This window comes from Ranitomeya variabilis, chromosome 7, assembly GCF_051348905.1.
Source record: "Ranitomeya variabilis isolate aRanVar5 chromosome 7, aRanVar5.hap1, whole genome shotgun sequence".
Classification (NCBI taxonomy): Eukaryota; Metazoa; Chordata; class Amphibia; order Anura; family Dendrobatidae; genus Ranitomeya; species Ranitomeya variabilis.
The window spans coordinates 219,913,644-219,933,698 of record NC_135238.1 but is presented as its reverse complement, the minus strand read 5'-3'; the positions used below and the strand labels follow the sequence as shown (position 1 = coordinate 219,933,698).

The 20,055-nt window shown below is 44.5% G+C and overlaps 1 protein-coding gene across 2 annotated transcripts in view; it reads right to left on the bottom strand.

Annotated features, from left to right (window-relative positions):
* Positions 1-20,055, bottom strand: part of CACNB4 (calcium voltage-gated channel auxiliary subunit beta 4) — a 104,014-nt gene that overhangs the window by 45,370 nt on the left and 38,589 nt on the right. The window contains exon 1 of one of the 2 annotated variants that reach the window (XM_077272957.1): positions 9,561-9,942. The exons of the other annotated variant lie outside the window; for it this stretch is intronic. Within the exon in view, the coding sequence (XP_077129072.1) occupies positions 9,561-9,605 (45 nt within the window). The 5' untranslated portion in view covers positions 9,606-9,942. Of the gene's footprint in view, positions 1-9,560; positions 9,943-20,055 lie in introns of those variants that run through there. 2 annotated transcript variants of the gene reach the window in all.

Below are 20,055 nucleotides of genomic sequence, written 5' to 3'. Positions count from 1 at the left end.
CACTGTCAGAGATTGTGTAGCTGTGAATCCAGCTCTGCTGTCAGAAAGACTGGTTAGAAAGCTCAGCACGATCTTTATGTATCACCCACTGCCTGTCTTCTCACTCTGCTCCTACCTGCTCGTTCCCTCTCCCCTAGAGTATAATTTGAGGTGTAATATAGTCGACCACGTCACAGGTGCGACATTGGGCCATAGAATGACGCGCCCCCCTGCCGATGCATTGTAAATGCCACTGTCAGAGATTGTGTAGATGTGAATCCAGCTCTGCCGTCAGAAAGCTCAGCACGCTCTTTATTTATCACCCACTGCCTGTCTTCTCACTCTGCTCCTACCTGCTCTTTTCCTTTCCCCTAGAGTATAATATGAGGTGTAAAATAGTCTGTCTTGCCTTGAGCAAGATAGAGATGGGCTGTTTTTACAGAGTAAATGATGAGTTCAGGATGTAAATGGGAGGGAGAGAACTGGCTCATAAGTGGAAAAAGAATCCCAATTGTCTGATATATTGCAAAGTTTCTAATATTTGCCCATACAATTAATTTATGCAAAGGTTGTTGACAGTAAAGTTCACAGGGCCAGTGTTTACAGCCCTTCGGTGGTCTCGGTCTGCCGGCCAGCCTGGAACGTTGCCCACGACTGCCACAGAACATGTCTGGTGTAGGCTTGATCTTGCAGCAAGAAAGCATTCTTGAAAACCTGCATCCTGCGGAGAGCGCTTACAGTTTTTGTGCCAAGTTGACCAACGCTTCACGGGTCAAGGTAGCAGAACTTATTAACTCCACGACAAACAGGGTTAAGGGTTTGATGAATGGAAGCAGTGGCAAAACTATGTTTCAATATGAATATTTTACATTTATACCAAGTAGATACTATGAAATAATAGACAATGTCCAAAAATTAAGGATCTATTTATTTCGGACTGACAATCGTTTTTGTTCTTGGTGAGATAAGCCTCCGCCAGACATGACTGGAAGTGACTTTCTTATAGAGAGCACAAGAGCACTCGAAAGAGCGTGCGCTCAAGTGTATGGGAGGGTCGGGCAAGATAGATTGGGACCGATCGATTATCCAATCATTTGGCCAAGAGCTATTTATTGTGTATTGGCTTTAGAATAAGGGTGACCACACACATCAGATGGCTCGTGTCCATCCCCCCTCCATACATGTGCTTGGCTGAGCCAGCATTTGATCTCTAGGGAACACGGGCCTAAGACACTGCCAGACTCTTGTGTTGTGGAGGGCAACCATCTTATTGTCTCCTTCGTATGGTAGTGTGGATCGTGGACATCTGTAGGTCTTGGTTAGAGGTCGATGGGTCGTAGACCTTTTTATTGATGTTATGACCATGTCTCCTTTTCACATCTCGTTAAATCAACGGAGTTGTCCACTATACAATACAAGAAACATCCACATACGTCCCGGACAGGAGCCGTTCCAGCGATCTCGCCCAACGCTGATGTGACAATTTTGTGTCTTGTTAGCGCTGCAGTCAATCTGCGACTGGGAGACACAACGGCGTCGGTCCGGGAAGCATGTAGATGTATTTTTATTATTATTTTATATTTGGGGTTGTAGCATTTTAGACGGTTTAGATATTTTTTTTTGCATAGTACATAGCCATCCTATCGACACTTTCCTAAATTTTTGCCTGACGTTACAAACAGCCGAACGACGCTGTAAAATAAAAAGCATCGCGACACAATCCAAAGTGGTAAAAGCGACGTAACAGACCATCGGCACTTTAACGTCTGCGCTTTACAAGCCCCGTGTTAACCTCTTTTACCAGCGCTGCAACATGTTTCTCGGCTCCACGGCTGGCACGGAAGGGGGAGAGCCATATGATTTTCTATGTGATATTTACCGCGGCTCTGAAGCCGCCAGTAAGGCATTAAACATTCAGCAGCTCTCCCTATGTTGTTGCTTGGCACAGGGTGAGGTCGGCTTTCACAGCCTACGGAATAATTTGATTCAAATACAGCACAATCGCGCAGGTAAAGATTACAGTGCAACCCTCACTTACTCCATGGGAATCTGTTACATATGAAAGCTAATTGATCCTCTTCAATTTGGAGCAAATAATTTTCCTAGAAAAGCTTCCAAATAGCTTGAAAATAATACTAAGTACTGCTCCTGCCATACAGGCGCGTTCACACTACTTCCCTTCTAGAATTGCTGGCGGCTTCCCAAAATTCTAATTTTAAAGGGGTCACCCTGGATTAGGAAAGGGGGTTGCTGTTTTTTTTCCTAAAGCAATGGGTGATATCAAATAAATATGGCTATAAAAAAAACTACTTTTTGTATTTGCAAATAAAATCACCCAAAAATCCATTTAAGATGCATTCAAACTTTGAACAGTTAATAAACACTTTACGTACTTGACTATATAGGGTGTTCTTAACCAAAAACATCATATTCTTTTTGAGTTGACAGTTCCTCTTTATCAGCACTCTACCAGCACTATAGGTGCTAGGACTCCCTTCACTTCCCAGCTTTAAATTGCTCCTGCCGTTGTCCAATAGCTTGGCGGCGTCTTTGCTGCTAGAGATGGATTACACTTGACAACAGGCAGGACATAAAAAGAGACACTCTGCACTTCGGAGGGGTTTTTTTTTAAAGGGAAAGATTCTATAATTTTTAAATAAAGTGATTAGCAGATTGTCTATTTATCACATTATCTATCAAATGAGAACAAATTTACTAAAAGTACAGGGAGAATTTAAAGGAAAACTCCAGATATTTTATATTGATATATAGTATCAAATAAAAAAAAATGCAGAAAAGTTTAAAGTTTTTCGATTGATGCAATTTTTTTAAATACTTTTCTTCCTTGTAATCCTTTGTCCACAAGCGCAGGTCAGACTCACACAATGTCAGCCAAAGTGCCTCTATTATCAAGAGTATCGGAGAGACCCCCGTTAACAGTGCCTGCAGAGCGCCCCCAATAAATTATAGTGCCCACGTAAAGGTGGCAACAGAGTGACCTCAAGAAGCAATAGTGGCAGCAAAATAGACCCCATAGACTGCCTGATGCCTAATTTTTGAGCTTTTCTGACCTTGTATGGGGTTTAGTTGACTGGGTGCAGCTAACACCTGATATGATGAGATTTTGTATATGGGGGGAGAGTCTACTAGGAACGTTCCGGCTTGGAATAATAAGTGTCATGCAGATAAGAGTCACAGACGGCGAAGTCTTCCATTTATATCGTGAGCTATGTCAGTGCTGGAGCCGGCGTTTAACTGTTTAGTTGTTGGGTTGTCAACGTTTTTATCGTTTTTCTAGGACGAATAGCACCATCAAGTATGAAAGACTGCGCAACAGATGCTCGGAACTTGGCCACCAATGAAAATACGAGTACAGCCTCAAATGTGGAAAACGGACATTAGTCACTAATAAAGAGAACCCAAAGCATTAACCATACACAATAAGGAGGAAAGATAAAAGTGAGAGCTCACCTTTCACTGAACTTGGCATTTTTCTTAAAAAAATTTTGTCCAAGAGACCAGATAAGTGTCAGACAATGGTGGATAGCCATGAGCTGGTCTATTGGACAGAGTCATGAGTTTGAGATAGTGAGAAATATCTGTGTTTGGAGTCAGGTCTGATGAGACGAGAAGTGACCCTGCAACCAGACCGGCTGGTGTCACCATTGATGTGGATAACTGCTATTATTATTAGGTCTGCTGGATGAGTGGTAAACTGAGGTGGCCTTGGATGATGTGAATGGTTTAGGTTTAGGACCGTCTCCATTCTTTTATCTATATTGTCGTTGGGTATAAACCGAGCTGCCCTGGTTGAAGCAAGTGACCTGAGTGACCTAACTAATGCTAAACTCTGCAACCATCTGCTATGAACTATTTTGTGAACTGTATCATGAGACTGCTGCTGGTAACTGCAAATCTCAGGGCCTCAACTCTGATGTGTAACCATCAAGCTCAGTACCTTAACTCTGATGTGTAACCACCAAGCTCTGTGCCTCAACAATATGTAACCACCAAGCTCAGTGCCTCAACGCTAATATGCAACCACCAAGCTCGGTGCCTCAACTATGATGTGTAACCATCAAGCTCAATGCCTCAACTCTGATGTGTAACCATCAAGCTCAATGCCTCAACTCTGATGTGTAACCACCAAGCTCAATGCCTCAACAATAATATGTAACCACTAAGCTCAGTGCCTCAACGCTAATATGCAACCACCAAGCTCAGTACCTCAACTATGATGTGTAACCATCAAGCTCAATGCCTCAACTCTGATGTGTAACCATCAAGCTCAATGCCTCAACTCTGATGTGTAACCATCAAGCTCAGTGCCTCAACTCTGATGTGTAACCACCAAGCTCAATGCCTCAACAATAATATGTAACCACTAAGCTCAGTGCCTCAACGCTAATATGCAACCAAGCTCAATGCCTCAATGCTAATATGCAACTACCAAGCTCAGTGCCTCAACTCTGATGTGTAACCATCAAGCTCAATGCCTCATCTCTGATGTGTAACCATCAAGCTCAACGCCTCAACTCTGATGTGTAACCATCAAGATCAAGTGCCTCAATTCTGATGTGTAACCACCAAGCTCAATGCCTCAACCCTAATATATAACCCCCAAGCTTAGTGCCTCAACGCTAATATGCAATCACCAAGCTGAAGTGCCTCAACTCTGATGTGTAATTGCTAAGCTCAGTGCCTCAAAACTAATATGTAGCCACCAAGCTCAGTGCCTCAACTGTGATGTGTAACTTCCAAGCTCAGTGCCTCAACTCAAATATGTAAATACCAAGCTCAGTGCCTTAATTCTGATGTGAAACCACCAAGCTCAGTGCCTCAACGCCGATGTGTAATCAGCAAGTTTAATGCCTCAATACTGATGTGCAGCCACCATGATCAGTACCTCAGCTCTTATGTGTAACCACCAAATGCTATATCTCAATAGTGTAACAGCCAAGATTAAAAAACTTTAACAGCTACACTAGTTGCCTCACATTGTTGTCTCACATTTATAGTGGTTCTGATGTGGAAAGCTATGAATAACTGGTACCGCTTTCCAGCGAGGTTTGGACTGAAACTGAGTTACACTCGGTAGCATACGAAACCATACTCGAGACTTACACACTTGATGCAGAGGAATCTGTGAAAAATAGTGGCATAGTGCCTAAAAATACCCCCAGAGGTGCAGAAACAGTCTATAATAAGAGGTGTGTCCCAGCAAGTTACAAAAAAGCTGGTCTAGCCTCTATTACACCCATAATAGCGCAGGGGGGCTGACAGTCATCTCCACTTGGTGGATCATCCAGAAGAGATTGAGGTCCCTGGGTCCCAGTGTAGAACCGCTCAGTGAGGTTGTGAAAAAGTTATGTGTTCATCTACAACTGCATTGTGAGTTTCTTCAAAGGCGAGCCCCTCTTGCAAGTACAGTACACTTTCAGGGAACACATGATTACTTTTGCCAAAACTTTTTTTCACCTTTGCTTCCACCTCAAAAATGCAATACAACCAACAAAGAGCCTCTGCAGTGTTAGGCTTCTTACACACAGCACACTGTTGTGTAACTGGTAGCATTTTCCATGTTATGTCATGTGTAACACCCCAGGAAACCGGTTGTTACAGTGATGTTGCCTTCCTTTCGGGGAGGGTGATATCATGCTTGGAGCCAAGGAGGATTCTCTTTACCAGGTAAGCACCTACATTCAACATGTTCTGAATCCAGACCAGAAGGTGGAGCTCTGAACCCGGATTCAGGGGAGCTTCCCTAACTTTAAGTGTTCTGGTCTGGAGGAGGAGTGAGATCAGTCTGGAGCACACAGTGAGGAGAGACGAAGGAGAGAGTGTGGAGAGTTGTGCAGCCAGGACTGAGCTGCAGCTCCGGGAAAGGAATAGAACCCGAATGGTTGGATAGTAGTGGAGCTTAACAGGAAAGAAGCACAGTGAAAGAGAAGGGGGCTCAGAGGGGAACAGTGTCTGGACACCCTCAGAGCTGGACACCGGGAGCCCGAGGTCGTGTTGCACTCTAGGACGCACGACAGAACCGGATAGCATAGGACTGTACGTTATTTGCCCACACCAAGTCTGAGGCGAAGCAGTAATCTGAGAGCCCGGGTCATGATAGAGACCCTATAAAACGGCTCACACTGCCCACCGTGCAGGCCCCTGTCCAAGGACAGGAGAAAAAAGGGGTACCTTGCCAGAAAGCTACAAGCAGCAGGGACTTCACCAACTAGCGCAAGTAGGAAAGGCTTACAGACCTCACCTGGGAGAGGGATGCCCTATTGCCTCCAAGCCGACCGGACCACAGCTACACCTGTACCTGGTACCCTGGACTGAGGCTGACTGCTATCATCAGTAAACCAGGTAAAGACATTATAACCCTGTGTCCTCCATTTATTTGCCGCCATCCACAACACCAGCCATACACCTTGGGAGCCCTGGGGACCCCGCTTCACCTGTGGGAAGCGTCACCATCTTGCTGCAGTAACATCACCCCAGAGGACCCCTTTAAACAGGGTTCAGGTGATATCAAGAGGCAGCTTAGAACGCCATGCCAAAAAGATGGAAAAAAAGTAAATGTGCATATTGGGTAGAATGCCGCACAGCTATGGTGCATATGTCAATAGTTAGGAGCAGTGATCTAACCCTGTGGCTGAAAAGAGCAGTGACCTAGAGATCTGGCGTGATTGTGTCGACCTGCTGGAGTGTTCCATGGATAGAGATTGCCTAGGATATTGCAAGTGGTTACAGACTACTTCCATCTTATAATTTGTACCATGGGCCAGTAAAAGCTGGTTCCTGTTGCTGTGTAATCTCTGTAGATTTTTATATGTAAACACCAAGGACTGTATCTCAATTCTGAAGTGTAACCACCAACTCTTTGCCTCAATTTGGAAGTGAAACAACCATCAAGCTCTGTACCTCAAGTTTGATCTGCAACCACCAAGATCTGTGCCTCAATTTTAATGTGTAATCTCTAAGCTATGTGCCTTAATTTTGATGTGTAACCACCAAGCTCTGTGACTCAGTTTTTAATGTGTAATAACCAGGCTCTGTGCCTCAGTTGTGATATGTAACCACCAAGCTCTGTGTCACGATACTGTGTGTAACTGCCAAAATTTTGTTCTCATTGAGAAACTGTAACATCTATGGCTTTTGTCTCATACTAAATAAACACCTGTTACTGTTGAACCTTGCTAGGTCTGTGTGAGTCATTGTTCCAGCCTCAAAGAGGGTACCAAGTTAAGGGTTCATGTGCGACACCACCCAACACACAAACAAAACTGACCCTCTTACAGGAACAGTCATGTCATATACTTATATGGGTGTTCTTGTATCTGGTCATGCACATAAGGCCAAATACACATTGGACCCCCAATGACAGCTGTTGGAGTAATAAATACTCATTTGTCATTACAAATAATAAAAAATAGAGACCTAACTACATGCTATGTGTGTTATATATGGGACATGAGATTTTGGGGAGTGACATATTGGATCTCTTGCTACAAAGTCTAAATTTTCTGGCTTTACATGGATCTACAACATCATGGCAGACAGGTAAGTTCTGCGACAACTGAGCTATCGTAATGCACAATCCCAATAATACATATTGTAAATCACCCCTGAAATGCTGAGGACCCCAACCAAGAAGGCCAAGGCTCCAGCTGAAGTTGTAAATCACCCCTGAAATGCTGAGGACCCCAACCAACAAGGCCAAAGCTCCAGCTGAAGTTGTAAATCACCCCTGAAATGCTGAGGACCCCAACCAACAAGGCCAAAGCTCCAGCTGAAGTTGTAAATCACCCCTGAAAAGCTGAGGACCCCAACCAACAAGGCCAAGGCTCCAGCTGAAGTTGTAAATCACCCCTGAAATGCTGAGGACCCCAACCAACAAGGCCAAAGCTCCAGCTGAAGTTGTAAATCACCCCTGAAATGCTGAGGACCCCAACCAACAAGGCCAAAGCTCCAGCTGAAGTTGTAAATCACCCCTGAAATGCTGAGGACCCCAACCAACAAGGCCAAAGCTCCAGCTGAAGTTGTAAATCACCCCTGAAAAGCTATGGACCCCAACCAACAAGGTCAAAGCTCCAGCTGAAGTTGTAAATCACCCCTGAAATGCTGAGGACCCCAACCAACAAGGCCAAAGCTCCAGCTGAAGACAACCCCGATTTGGAGGTGACTTTATAGTAAATTATTCGCCCATAGGGTCTGTTTCTTATGGAACAGCACACAAATAACCTATTAATTATATATCCATGGTGTATAATGACAACAGAGCTGATGTTCAGATGGAGGGTGGACTCAATAGGACTTTGCAGATATATCCTTTCTATAATGCAGACTCTAGTCATGATTGTCTTCAGCTATAGGTCCTGAAACCACTGACCTAACCTTATCACAGTATATAAGCTAAATTGGGTGCATAACTATTGGGGGTATGGTCACAGTGAAGCGCCGGAGCCTGAGAGGGTCACAAAGTCTCTCTGCTCCATATGATGACACCAGTCCTAAAAATGACATAATAGGGTTTGGGGCCGAGGAACGTCCAAGTTACCCCTTTGGTTTTGAGGATAGGGTAACGGTTACGATGTGATACTTTAACCTTAGATAAAAGCACAGACCTCCTTTAAATTCTAGAACAATTTCCTAAACCCAGCCCCAATGTGTCCGATAGAAATATGAGGTCGGTGGTTCTGATTTTCCCTCCAAGAGCTGCTGTTACTACACAGGGGCTACATCTCCAGAGAGCGAGCTTGTCTCTTCTTCTAAAGATCCCTCCTCCTCCTCCTCGGCCTCCCCCTGAAAAGGATAGATCCTGCACATCTTTTTTTTTCCCAGGCAGGAGAAGCGTTGCCCTGCCTCCTCCTTCTTCCATCGACATTTCAATGCAAAAACATTGCAAATAATGCATATTCCTATCAAAACCTCCACCCCTTCCCCAGCGAACGAAGGGGATGGTGCACGGTCCGCCGTGGTCCGTCACTGGTTAATATTGCAGGAGAGGCTCAACGGGCACATGGGCCACCGTGCAAATCTGCCCTAAAAAAAAAGCCACAATTGACACCGTAGCTTTATAACTGCCGATGCCAGGACAAAGGGATCAGTCGCCGCTGACATGTAATCTTATCCGATCCCCCCCGTGGTTATCACACCAGTAAGTTTACACATCTGCAATGACGTAGGCACCGGACCCATTTATGAAAATTAATGACTTCTTACATAACGAAATATAGCCCTGCCCGGTACATTGTTGCATTGCTGTCATCACACCGGACCGTCACCGATCGCCCACCCTTTCCATCCCGAGCGTGCCCATGAGATCTAACATTGGCCTTATCATTAATATATAACATTATCTCTCTATTAAAGGGATATCGTTGCAGGTCATTCTTCTTTTGCAACATAGACGACCAATGACCCTACCAAAATCCAAAATCCTTCCCAACGGGGGGGTCCCTTTAAGCATCGTGAATGACCTGCCATCGCCGGTACAGTCAAACCCTTTGCAACAGTCAAGCATGCATCTTCCTAGATGGAAGGATGAAGAAGAAGAAGGAGGAAAAAAAAGAAATGCTTACCGCCTCCGAATCTTCAAATCCATGTAGGTACAAATTGTCGTACATGGAGGTCTAGAATCCAATGCACCTTTCAATACAGAAAGAAAAAAAAAAAAAAAAGAAGAAGCTAGCTCGACCACTGCTGGGAATTGAAGGCCTCAGCAAGACACCGAGCCTGAACTGTGATTTTTTTTTCTGTTTGTATTCCCAAGCCAAGATGCTGTTCATTCATATTATAGAGGGGAGGTTATCCCTAGAGGCAGTTCAGACCTGGCATTTTTATCTGTGTTCCAAATTCAGAGCATGAAAGCAAAACCCTTCCCCACCAAGGACTGGTGAGAGACCCAGGAATGTGCCCTGCGATTGGCTGCCAGCTCTCAGCTGAATGTTCATTTGCTTTGATAGTAAGATGACGAGCAGAAGGTCTAGAATGTGCAATGCAAGAATCCTTCCCCGATTCCTTTTCCTTTTTTTTTTTTTTGCTTTCCTCCCCCCCTCCCCGTTTGGAAATTCCTGCTTGAATCCTACGCCGATTGCAAGCCAAATATGTTAAAATAAAAAAAAAAAAAAGAAAATTGCAACAGTTTTCACTTGTTGTTTATTTACACTGTGAATGATTACTGTTTACTAAATGGATTCACAATGAAAAGGAAACAATTAGTTACAAATTATTTACTCAATAAAGATAACATTTTTCAAGTCTGTTGCCATTTAGCTTTTTTCATTTCTTGCAAATCATTTTTGTTTTTCTTTTTAGGATTAAGGAGGAGTAAGGAACCCATAAAAATAATTTGTAGGGAAAAATAAATCGGGAAATGGTTAGGGGTTGTGATAGGGTGATGAATAGGCAAGAAAGAAAGTCGTTACCCAATGTACAATCATGTGCATACAGTACAACTATTTTGCAGTAGTTCCTGGGAAAGTTGGGTGATGCAAAACCCGCAGACATTTCAATACAATGTTCCTTTAGTCTTGAAAGACCGATCTTTCTGTCATTTTTGGAAATAGTAAGATTTGCCTTTCAGGATTTAGGAAAAGTTGAAGGGGATGTCTGGGCACGTGATATTGATGACTTACGTCAGATGAGAAGACTTTATGCTTGGCTTGGCCTGACCACCCGGTCCATGCACTAACTGCTTCATAGGCATATATAAAGCAGTGACTTAGGATACTCAAGGGTTGAGCTGGTTTTCCATTCCTTACACAGTCCGTGTTTCATGGATGTTTGAAACCTATCTTATTTTTAGGGTAGATCATAGATATCACATCAGTGGCGGTCCAACTCCCAGCATCCAGACCGATCAGTAGCGATCTCTTGGACAGGAGATGACTACCCCTTTAAACTCTTTCTGAATCTCCTCCACACAATACAAGTGCTTCTGCCTCTAACAGCAGCGACCAGAGATTGCTCCGATTGCTGCTGTTTAGACACATGCTGGTGTCAGTCTCTGACAATGATGTTTCAGTGTTGCAGTGTAGGTGAGTGTCTGCTCCGGCACCCATCACCACCTCATGACACGATTATGGGGTGCCGATGGATTGCCTCATTGAAGGCCTCCAGAGCCAAATCTTTGTCTTCCCATGAAACTGATGGGAGAATGTGATTTTTAACACATTCTACAATACCAAAATATTGCAGTATATAGTACAAGCGAGCAGACGATGAAGGGTCAAGTCCCCAAAGAGTTGCTAAGTAAAAATTAATTTAAAAAGATTTAAAATATTTAAAGAAATAGAAAATAAACAGTAAAGTTTGAATCCAACCCTTTTCCCAATCCAAACATAACAAAATTTAAAAAAGCTAAAAAAAAAATAATAAAAATAATGATAAAATTGGCATCGCCATGGCTGAAAAATAAGAACAATGACATTATAAAATTCTTTAATGCATATAATAAAAGGCATAAATAAATAAATGGCAAAACGCAATAAAAAGCAACCAACATGGTACAAGTATGTCTCTTGAAAGAGGGGGAGGAGAGATCGAGAACACAAAGTATAGAAATCCGCCTGGTCACCAGTCGGGAAGGAGCTAAAAAGCAAAACCCAAGCCAGGTCATGGAGACATTAAGGAGACCGCAGACAGGAAGCAGGATAACTGGAAGCCACAGACAGACTGGAGACATCCCAGAGACTGCAGACAGATAGCAGGGTTACTGGAAGCTGCAGGCTGACAGGAGACGTCCTGGAGACCACAGACATGTAGCAGGGTTACTGAAAGCCAAAGGCAGACTGGAGACATCTGTAAGACAGCAACATGTCGCAGGGTTACTAAAAGCTGCAGGCAGACCAAAGACCTCCAAGAGACCACAGACAGGTAGCAGGGTTACAGGAAGCCGCAGAAAGACTGGAGACATCCCAGACACTGCAGACAGGTAGCAGAGTTATTGTAAGCTGCAGACAGACTGGAGAGGTCAAGGAGACCACAAACAGGTAGCAGAGTTACTAGAATCTGCAAGCAGACATGAGACGTCCTGGAGATGGCAGACAGGTAGCAAGGTTACTGAAAGATGCAGGAAGATCGGAGACATCTGGGAGACCGTAAATAGGTAGTAGCGTTACTGGAAGCCGCAGCCAGACCAGAGATGTATGGAAGACTGCACACAGATAGCAGGGCTTACTGGAAGCCGAAGTCAGACATGAGACATCCGGGAAACTACACACAGGTAGCAGGGTTACTGGAAAGCGCAGGCAGAATGGAGACCTCTGGGAGATCGCAGACAGGTAGAAGAGTTACTAGAAGCTGCTGACAAACTGCTGGAGACATCTGGGAGACCACAGACACGTAGCAGAGTTACTGGAGGCCGCAAGCAGAAATTATTATCTATTTATATAGCACCATTGATTCCATGGTGCTGTACATGAGAAGGAGTTACATACAAAGTTATAGATATCGTTTACAGTAAACAAATTTGCAGTGACAGACTGGTACAGAGGGGAGAGAGGACCCTGTACTTGTGGACTTACATTCTACAGGATTATGGGGAAGGAGACAGTAGTTCGGGGGTTGCAGTAGATGCGATGGTGTTGAGTTGGCCGCGTGGTCATTGCAGGTTGTAAGCTTTTTTGAAGAGGTGGATTTTCAGGTTCCGTCTGAAGGATCCAAATGTGGTGGATAAGCGGACGTGTTGGGGCAGAGAATTCCAGAGCATGGGGGATATTCTGGAGAAATCTTGGAGGCGATTGGGTGGGAGCGAATAAGTGTGGAGAAGGAGGTCTTGGGAGGACCGGAGATTACGTGAGGGAAGATATTGGGAGATTAGTTCAGAAATATGCGGAGGAGAAAGGTTATGGATGGCTTTGTAGGTCAGTGTTAATAGTTTAAACTGGATACGCTGGGAAATTGGGAGCCAGTGAAGGGATGTGCCCTGATCCGGGCACATGGTGGGGTAGAGATGATGGTCGGCGGCACAGTGGAAGAAGCGGAAAGTTCAATAGATAAGGTCGCAGTTGAAGCACGCAGTCCAGTGGACACAGCCACAGGCCGGTCCTTAGCAGGCACCGCAAGGATGGGACTAAGCAGTGCCTCCGCGGTGGTGAGCGGAGCCAAGGTATGCACTCTATCCTGGTCACTACCCAGTGCAGATGTCTCCCTGGGCTGGGGGTAGAATGTGTCGGCAGTATCGCTAGCCGGAGATACAGGGACAGCTGTATCACTACTCACAAGCTCATTCCCCGCCAAGTGTCCTGTCTTCCCGCTCAGACTGCTATTTATGTCAGACCCGCCCCCCTCAGTCAGGTGTCCTGAACTGCTCCGGTCCGAAATGTCTTCCCCCTGAAACACTGGTGACAGCCCGGACAGTTCCGTCCCAGACACGCAAGAGAGACCGCAAGTTCGGCTCTCCTCCCTACAGACACATAGCAGAAGTCTTGGAGACGGCAAACAAATCCCAGGGGTCCTGGAAGACCAGGAACAGGTCGGGATGCACCAACAAACTAAGAGATTTAATGCCAAGACACAGGTGTGTGTCTTGGTAGACGTTGTATAGACCCGGGCAAATGATCACATGGGATCACACCGGGACACCTGCAAAGCCCGATGTGAAGCACAACAGAGGTCAGCAGACTTGAGTGAGGGGAGCACAGTCCGCATCCAGGACAGGTGCGTAACAATAGTATTTGGGAAAGAAGGAAGCAAAATAAGGTAATTCAGTAGATTACAAAAATGCATGACTTTGTAATGCCTGTAAAGCCCCTCAAAACCTCCAATATGAAGCAACCACGTGCCATTTATAACACTAGTGTCTTCTTCTGTGGTAGAGGGGCTCGACCATCCCTAACACCATTGATTTCCAACATGGGGCTCTCCAGCTGTTGCAAAACTGTAACTCCCAGCACATCCTGACAGCCGCAGGCACTATCCGGTAAAACCAACAATAACTGAAAACCAGCAGAAATCCATTGCCACCAGTAAAAGTCCGTTTATCTGAATCCCTTGCCACTGGCTGATCGGACCTGGAGGGCACATATTTGTTGAAGTAGATGTATGTATTTTTCCTCTACAATCTGAAATAGTTTTCATGCTATAAGTGCCTCCCTGATTATTGCCCCCATCTTCAATCTCTTAGAAGACAAGAACAGCAATTATAGGGATATCCAGGTATTGATTATATTGCTTTCCACAGACTGTAACATAAGGTATAATTGAAGCCCGGACTAATTAATTTTGTGGGAGCATAAAATTACTTTTTGAAGCATTTGTCACTATTTTAAGTAGCACATTCATTTTCCTGTAGCGGGTGCATAAACTTTACCCAATGCTTAGCCTAATGGTGTAAGCCTCGGATGTAGGCACCAATCATTTTTCTCCAGTTGTGTCAATAACAAACTCATTTCAGTCAGACTTTGACAAATTGAATGAAGAAAAGAGCTGGAGACAGAAAAATCTAGGGGATTTAAAGACGCAGATTGGATATTAACTGTGCATCTGTGGTTATAGGGACATCTACAGAAATGATAGGGCCCCTTAGCAAAATGTAACACAACATTGTAACTCAGAAAACCAGCATTATTACATTGATTGGAGTTCCAAATCCTCTGCTTCCTTCATTTAATTAAAAAAATATATATATATCGATATGCGGCCACCACTAGGGGGAGCTCACTGAATATGGATTTATAAAGAGACAGCTATGACTTGATTCTGTAAATGAGGCCATAAAGTGAAAATCATATAGAACCACCAATACAAAAAATACTTTATAGATAGAATAAGTACGATGTAAAAATACAATTTTTATTAAGCAATAAAATAACAAACATGCATAAAACAAGGAAAGACCACAGCTAAGGAACAATGGTGGACAAACCCCCTTTTAAATCATACGTACAAAAAAGGCTACATACATATCATATATTAGCAGGAGGAGCAGAAAGGGCCTACAAGGCTAGTCAAGGTAAGAGCAGTGTATAAACAAAAACACAACTAAATATGTCCATATAGAATATAGTCAGACTAAAAAATGATATAAAAAGTAGTTATAATTAGTATATATGCATCCCAGTATGAGATCTGGCAAATAAAAATAGTATACTACTCATGATATACACCAGGGATATAGTAGACCACAACAAATATTAAAGGAAAGCGTGTCAAGAAAATTATACATCAATATACCTGCAGCAGACCACCTAAGTAGGATTCTAGTAAATCATTACCTTAAAGGTTTGTATGTCCAGGAGGCCACTACACCCGACGCGCGTTTCGCATTGAAATGCTTTATCCAGGGGTGTTGTTATTTTATTGCTTGATTTTATTAATTGTTTAATAAAAGGATGCCCAGGATGTTGCTAGAGTCTATAAAATTCATTGTCACAAGTGTTATGACCTGGGGGTTAAGGAGCAACATGGGACAAGCTCTGAGGAGGTGGTATCTGTACTGACCGCAGTTCCTGATCCTAACACCAACACTAGAAGTAGCCGTGGGATGTTCCTGTCACTCCCTAGACACCTCGTCACAGCCTGAGAACTTACTACCCCTAAAGATGGAAACAGAAAGCTATCTTGCCTCAGAGAAAATCCCCAAAGGAAAGATAGCCCCCCACAAATATTGACTGTGAGTGGAGAGGGAAATGACATACACAGAATGAAAACAGGATTAAGCAAAGGAGGCCAATTCTAACTAGATAGAGAGAACAGGAAAGGATACTGTGCGGTCAGTATTAAAAGCTAAAAAATCCACACAGAGTTTACAAAAATAATCTCCACACCGACTCATGGTGTGGAGGGCAAATCTGCTTCCCCAGAGCTTCCAGCTAAGCTGAATATATCATACTGAAAAGCTGGACAGGAAAAAACATAACTTGAGCTGAGCGATTAAGTCCACAGCAAGTGGACAACAAAAGAACAAGCAAGGACTTATCTTTGCTGAAATAGACAGGCAATCAGAGAAATCCAAGGAGAGATCTGAATCCAACCAAGAAACATTGACAGCTGGCACTGGCTGAAGACTAGAGCCAGGCTAAATAGCAGAGCCAGGAGAGATGATCAGTGGAAGCAGCTGCTAATGCTAAACCCAAGGAGCAGCAGTTCCACTTAAAACCACCGGAGGGAGCCCAAGGGCAGAATTCACAAAAGTGCCATTTACAACCACCGGAGGGAGCCCAAGAACGGAATTCACAACAGTACCCCCCCCCCTTGAGGAGGGGTCACCGAACCCTCACCAGAGCCCCCAGGCCGATCAGGATGAGCCAAGTGAAAAGCACGAACCAAATCGGCAGCATGGACATCGGAGGCAACAACCCAAGAATTATCCTCCTGGTCATAACCCTTCCACTTGACCAGATACTGAAGCTTCCGCCTCGAAAAACGAGAATCCAAAATCTTCTCCACCACATATTCCAACTCCCCCTCAACCAACACCGGAGCAGGAGGATCCACAGAGGGAACCACGGGCACCACATATCTCCGCAACAAAGATCTATGGAAAACATTATGGATGGAAAAAGAAGCTGGAAGGGCCAAACGAAAAGATACCGGATTGGTAATCTCAGAAATCTTATAAGTACCAACAAAGCGAGGCTTGAACTTAGGGTAAGAAACCTTCATAGGAACATGACGAGAAGATAACCAGACTAAATCCCCAACACGAAGCCGGGGACCAACACACCGACGATGGTTAGCAAAACGTTGAGCCTTTTCCTGAGACAACGTCAAATTGTCCACCACATGAGTCCAAATCTGCTGTAACCTGTCCACCACAGAATCCACACCAGGACAGTCAGTAGGCTCAACCTGCCCTGAAGAAAAACTAGGATGAAAACCAAAATTACAAAAAAAAGGCGAAACCAAAGTAGCCGAACTAGCCCGATTATTAAGGGCAAACTCGGCCAACGGTAAAAAGGTCACCCAATCATCCTGATCAGCAGACACAAAGCATCTCAAATAGGTTTCCAAGGTCTGATTGGTTCGCTCAGTTTGGCCATTTGTCTGAGGATGAAATGCTGAAGAAAAAGACAAATCAATGCCCATTCTAGCACAAAAGGACCGCCAAAACCTAGAAACAAACTGGGAACCTCTGTCAGACACAATATTCTCCGGAATGCCGTGCAAACAAACCACATGCTGAAAAAACAATGGAACCAAATCAGAGGAGGAAGGCAACTTAGGCAAAGGTACCAAGTGGACCATCTTAGAAAACCGGTCACAAACCACCCAGATAACAGACATCTTCTGGGAAACAGGAAGATCCGAAATAAAATCCATGGAAATATGCGTCCAGGGCCTCTCAGGGACCGGCAAAGGCAAAAGCAGCCCACTAGCACGGGAACAGCAAGGCTTGGCCCGGGCACAAGTCCTACAGGACTGCACAAAAGAACGCACATCCCGCGACAAGGAAGGCCACCAAAAGGACCTAGCAACCAAATCTCTGGTACCAAAAATCCCAGGATGACCAGCCAACACCGAACAATGAACCTCAGAAATCACCTTACTAGTCCATCTATCAGGAACAAACAGTTTCCCCACTGGACAGCGGTCAGGTTTATCAGCCTGAAATTCCCGGAGCACCCGCCGTAAATCAGGGGAGATGGCAGAAAGAATCACCCCCTCCTTGAGAATACCAACCGGCTCAAGGACTCCCGGAGAATCAGGCAAAAAACTCCTAGAGAGGGAATCAGCCTTCACATTCTTAGATCCCGGAAGATACGAGACCACGAAATCAAAACAGGGACCATCGAGCTTGTCTAGGATTCAACCGCTTGGCAGACTCGAGGTAAATCAGATTCTTATGATCGGTCAAGACCACAACGCGATGCTTGGCTCCCTCAAGCCAATGTCGCCACTCCTCGAATGCCCACTTCATAGCCAACAACTCCCGATTGCCGACATCATAATTACGCTCCGCAGGCGAAAACTTTCTGGAGAAGAAGGCACATGGTTTCATCAAAGAACCATCAGAACTTCTCTGAGACAAAACGGCCCCTGCCCCAATCTCAGAAGCGTCAACCTCAACCTGAAAAGGAAGAGAAACATCCGGCTGACGCAACACAGGGGCAGAAGTAAATCGACGTTTAAGCTCCTGAAAGGCCTCAACAGCCGCAGAGGACCAATCCATCACATCCATCACCTTTCTTCGTCAAATCGGTCAGGGGCTTAACCACACTGGAAAAGTTAGCAATGAAACGGCGATAAAAATTAGCAAAGCCCAAAAATTTCTGAAGGCTCTTCACAGATGTGGGTTGAATCCAATCATGAATGGCCTGGACCTTAACAGGATCCATTTCTATAGCCGAGGGAGAAAAAATGAAATGCAAAAAAGACACCTTCTGAACTCCAAAAAGGCACTTAGACCCCTTCACAAACAAAGAAAGCATTAGCACGAAGGATCTGAAATACCATCCTGACCTGTTTCACATGAGACTCCCAATCATCGGAAAAAATCTAAATATCATCCAAATATACAATCATGAATTTATCAAGATAATTCCGGAAGATATCATGCATAAAGGACTGAAACACAGATGGAGCATTAGAGAGCCCAAATGGCATCACAAGGTATTCAAAATGGCCTTCGAATGTATTAAATGCTGTTTTCCATTCGTCACCCTGTTTAATACGAACAAGATTATATGCCCCTCGAAGGTCAATCTTAGTAAACCAACTAGCCCCCTTAATCCGAGCAAACAAATCAGAAAGCAAAGGCAAAGGGTATTGGAATTTGACCGTGATCTTATTGAGAAGGCGATAATCAATACAGGGTCTCAAGAAGCCATCCTTCTTGGCAACAAAAAAGAATCCCGCTCCCAACGGTGACGAAGACGGGCGAATATGCCCCTTCTCCAAAGATTCCTTAACATAACTCCGCATGGCGGCATGCTATGGCACAGACAGATTGAAAAGTCGGCCCTTAGGGAACTTACAGCCAGGAATCAAGTTAATAGCACAATCACAGTCCCTATGAGGAGGAAGGGAACTGGACTTGGGCTCATCAAATACATCCTGGAAATCCGACAAAAACTCAGGAACTTCAGAAGAGGGGGAAGAAGAAATTGACATTAAAGGAACATCACTATGTATCCCCTGACAACCCCAACTAGTCACAGACATAGATTTCCACTCCAGCACCGGATTATGTACCTGTAACCATGGAAAACCCAGCACAACAATATCATGCAAATTATGCAACACCAGAAAACGACAATCTTCCTGATGTGCTGGAGCCATGTACATGGTCAACTGTGTCCAGTACTGAGGTTTATTCTTGGCCAATGGTGTAGCATCAATCCCCCTTAAGGGAATAGGGCTTTGCAAAGGCTGCAAGGAAAAACCACAGCGTCTGGCGAACTCTAAGTCCATTAAGTTCAGGGCAGCGCCTGAATCCACAAATGCCATAACAGAAAAGGACGATAATGAGCAAATCAGGGTAACAGACAAAAGAAATTTTAGGCTGTACAGTACTAATGGTGACAGACCTAGCGACCCTCTTAGTACGCTTAGGGCAATCAGAAATAGCATGAGCAGATTCACCACAGTAAAAACACAGCCTATTCTGACGTCTGAATCCCTGCCTTTCTGCTCTAGTCAAAATCCTATCACATTGCATAGGCTCAGGACTCTGCTCAGAGGACACTGCCATATGGTGCACAACCTTGCGCTCGCGCAGGCGCCGATCAATCTGAATGGCTAGAGACATTGATTCGTTCAAACCAGCAGGCGTGGGAAACCCCACCATAACATCTTTAAGGGCTTCAGAAAGACCCTTTCTGAAAATTGCTGCCAGGGCATACTCATTCCATTTAGTGAGCCCAGATCACTTTCTAAATTTCTGGCAGTATACTTCTGCCGCTTCCTGACACAGAGCCAGCAAGGTTTTTTCTGCCTGATCCACAGAATTAGGTTCGTCATACAGCAATCCGAGCGCTTGAAAAAATGCGTCTACATTAAGCAATGCAGGATCCCCTGACTCAAGGGAGAATGCCCAGTCCTGAGGATCTCCACACAGCAGAGAAATGACAATCTTCACCTGCTGAATGGGGTCACCAGAGGAACGGGGTCTCAAAGCAAAAAACAATCTGC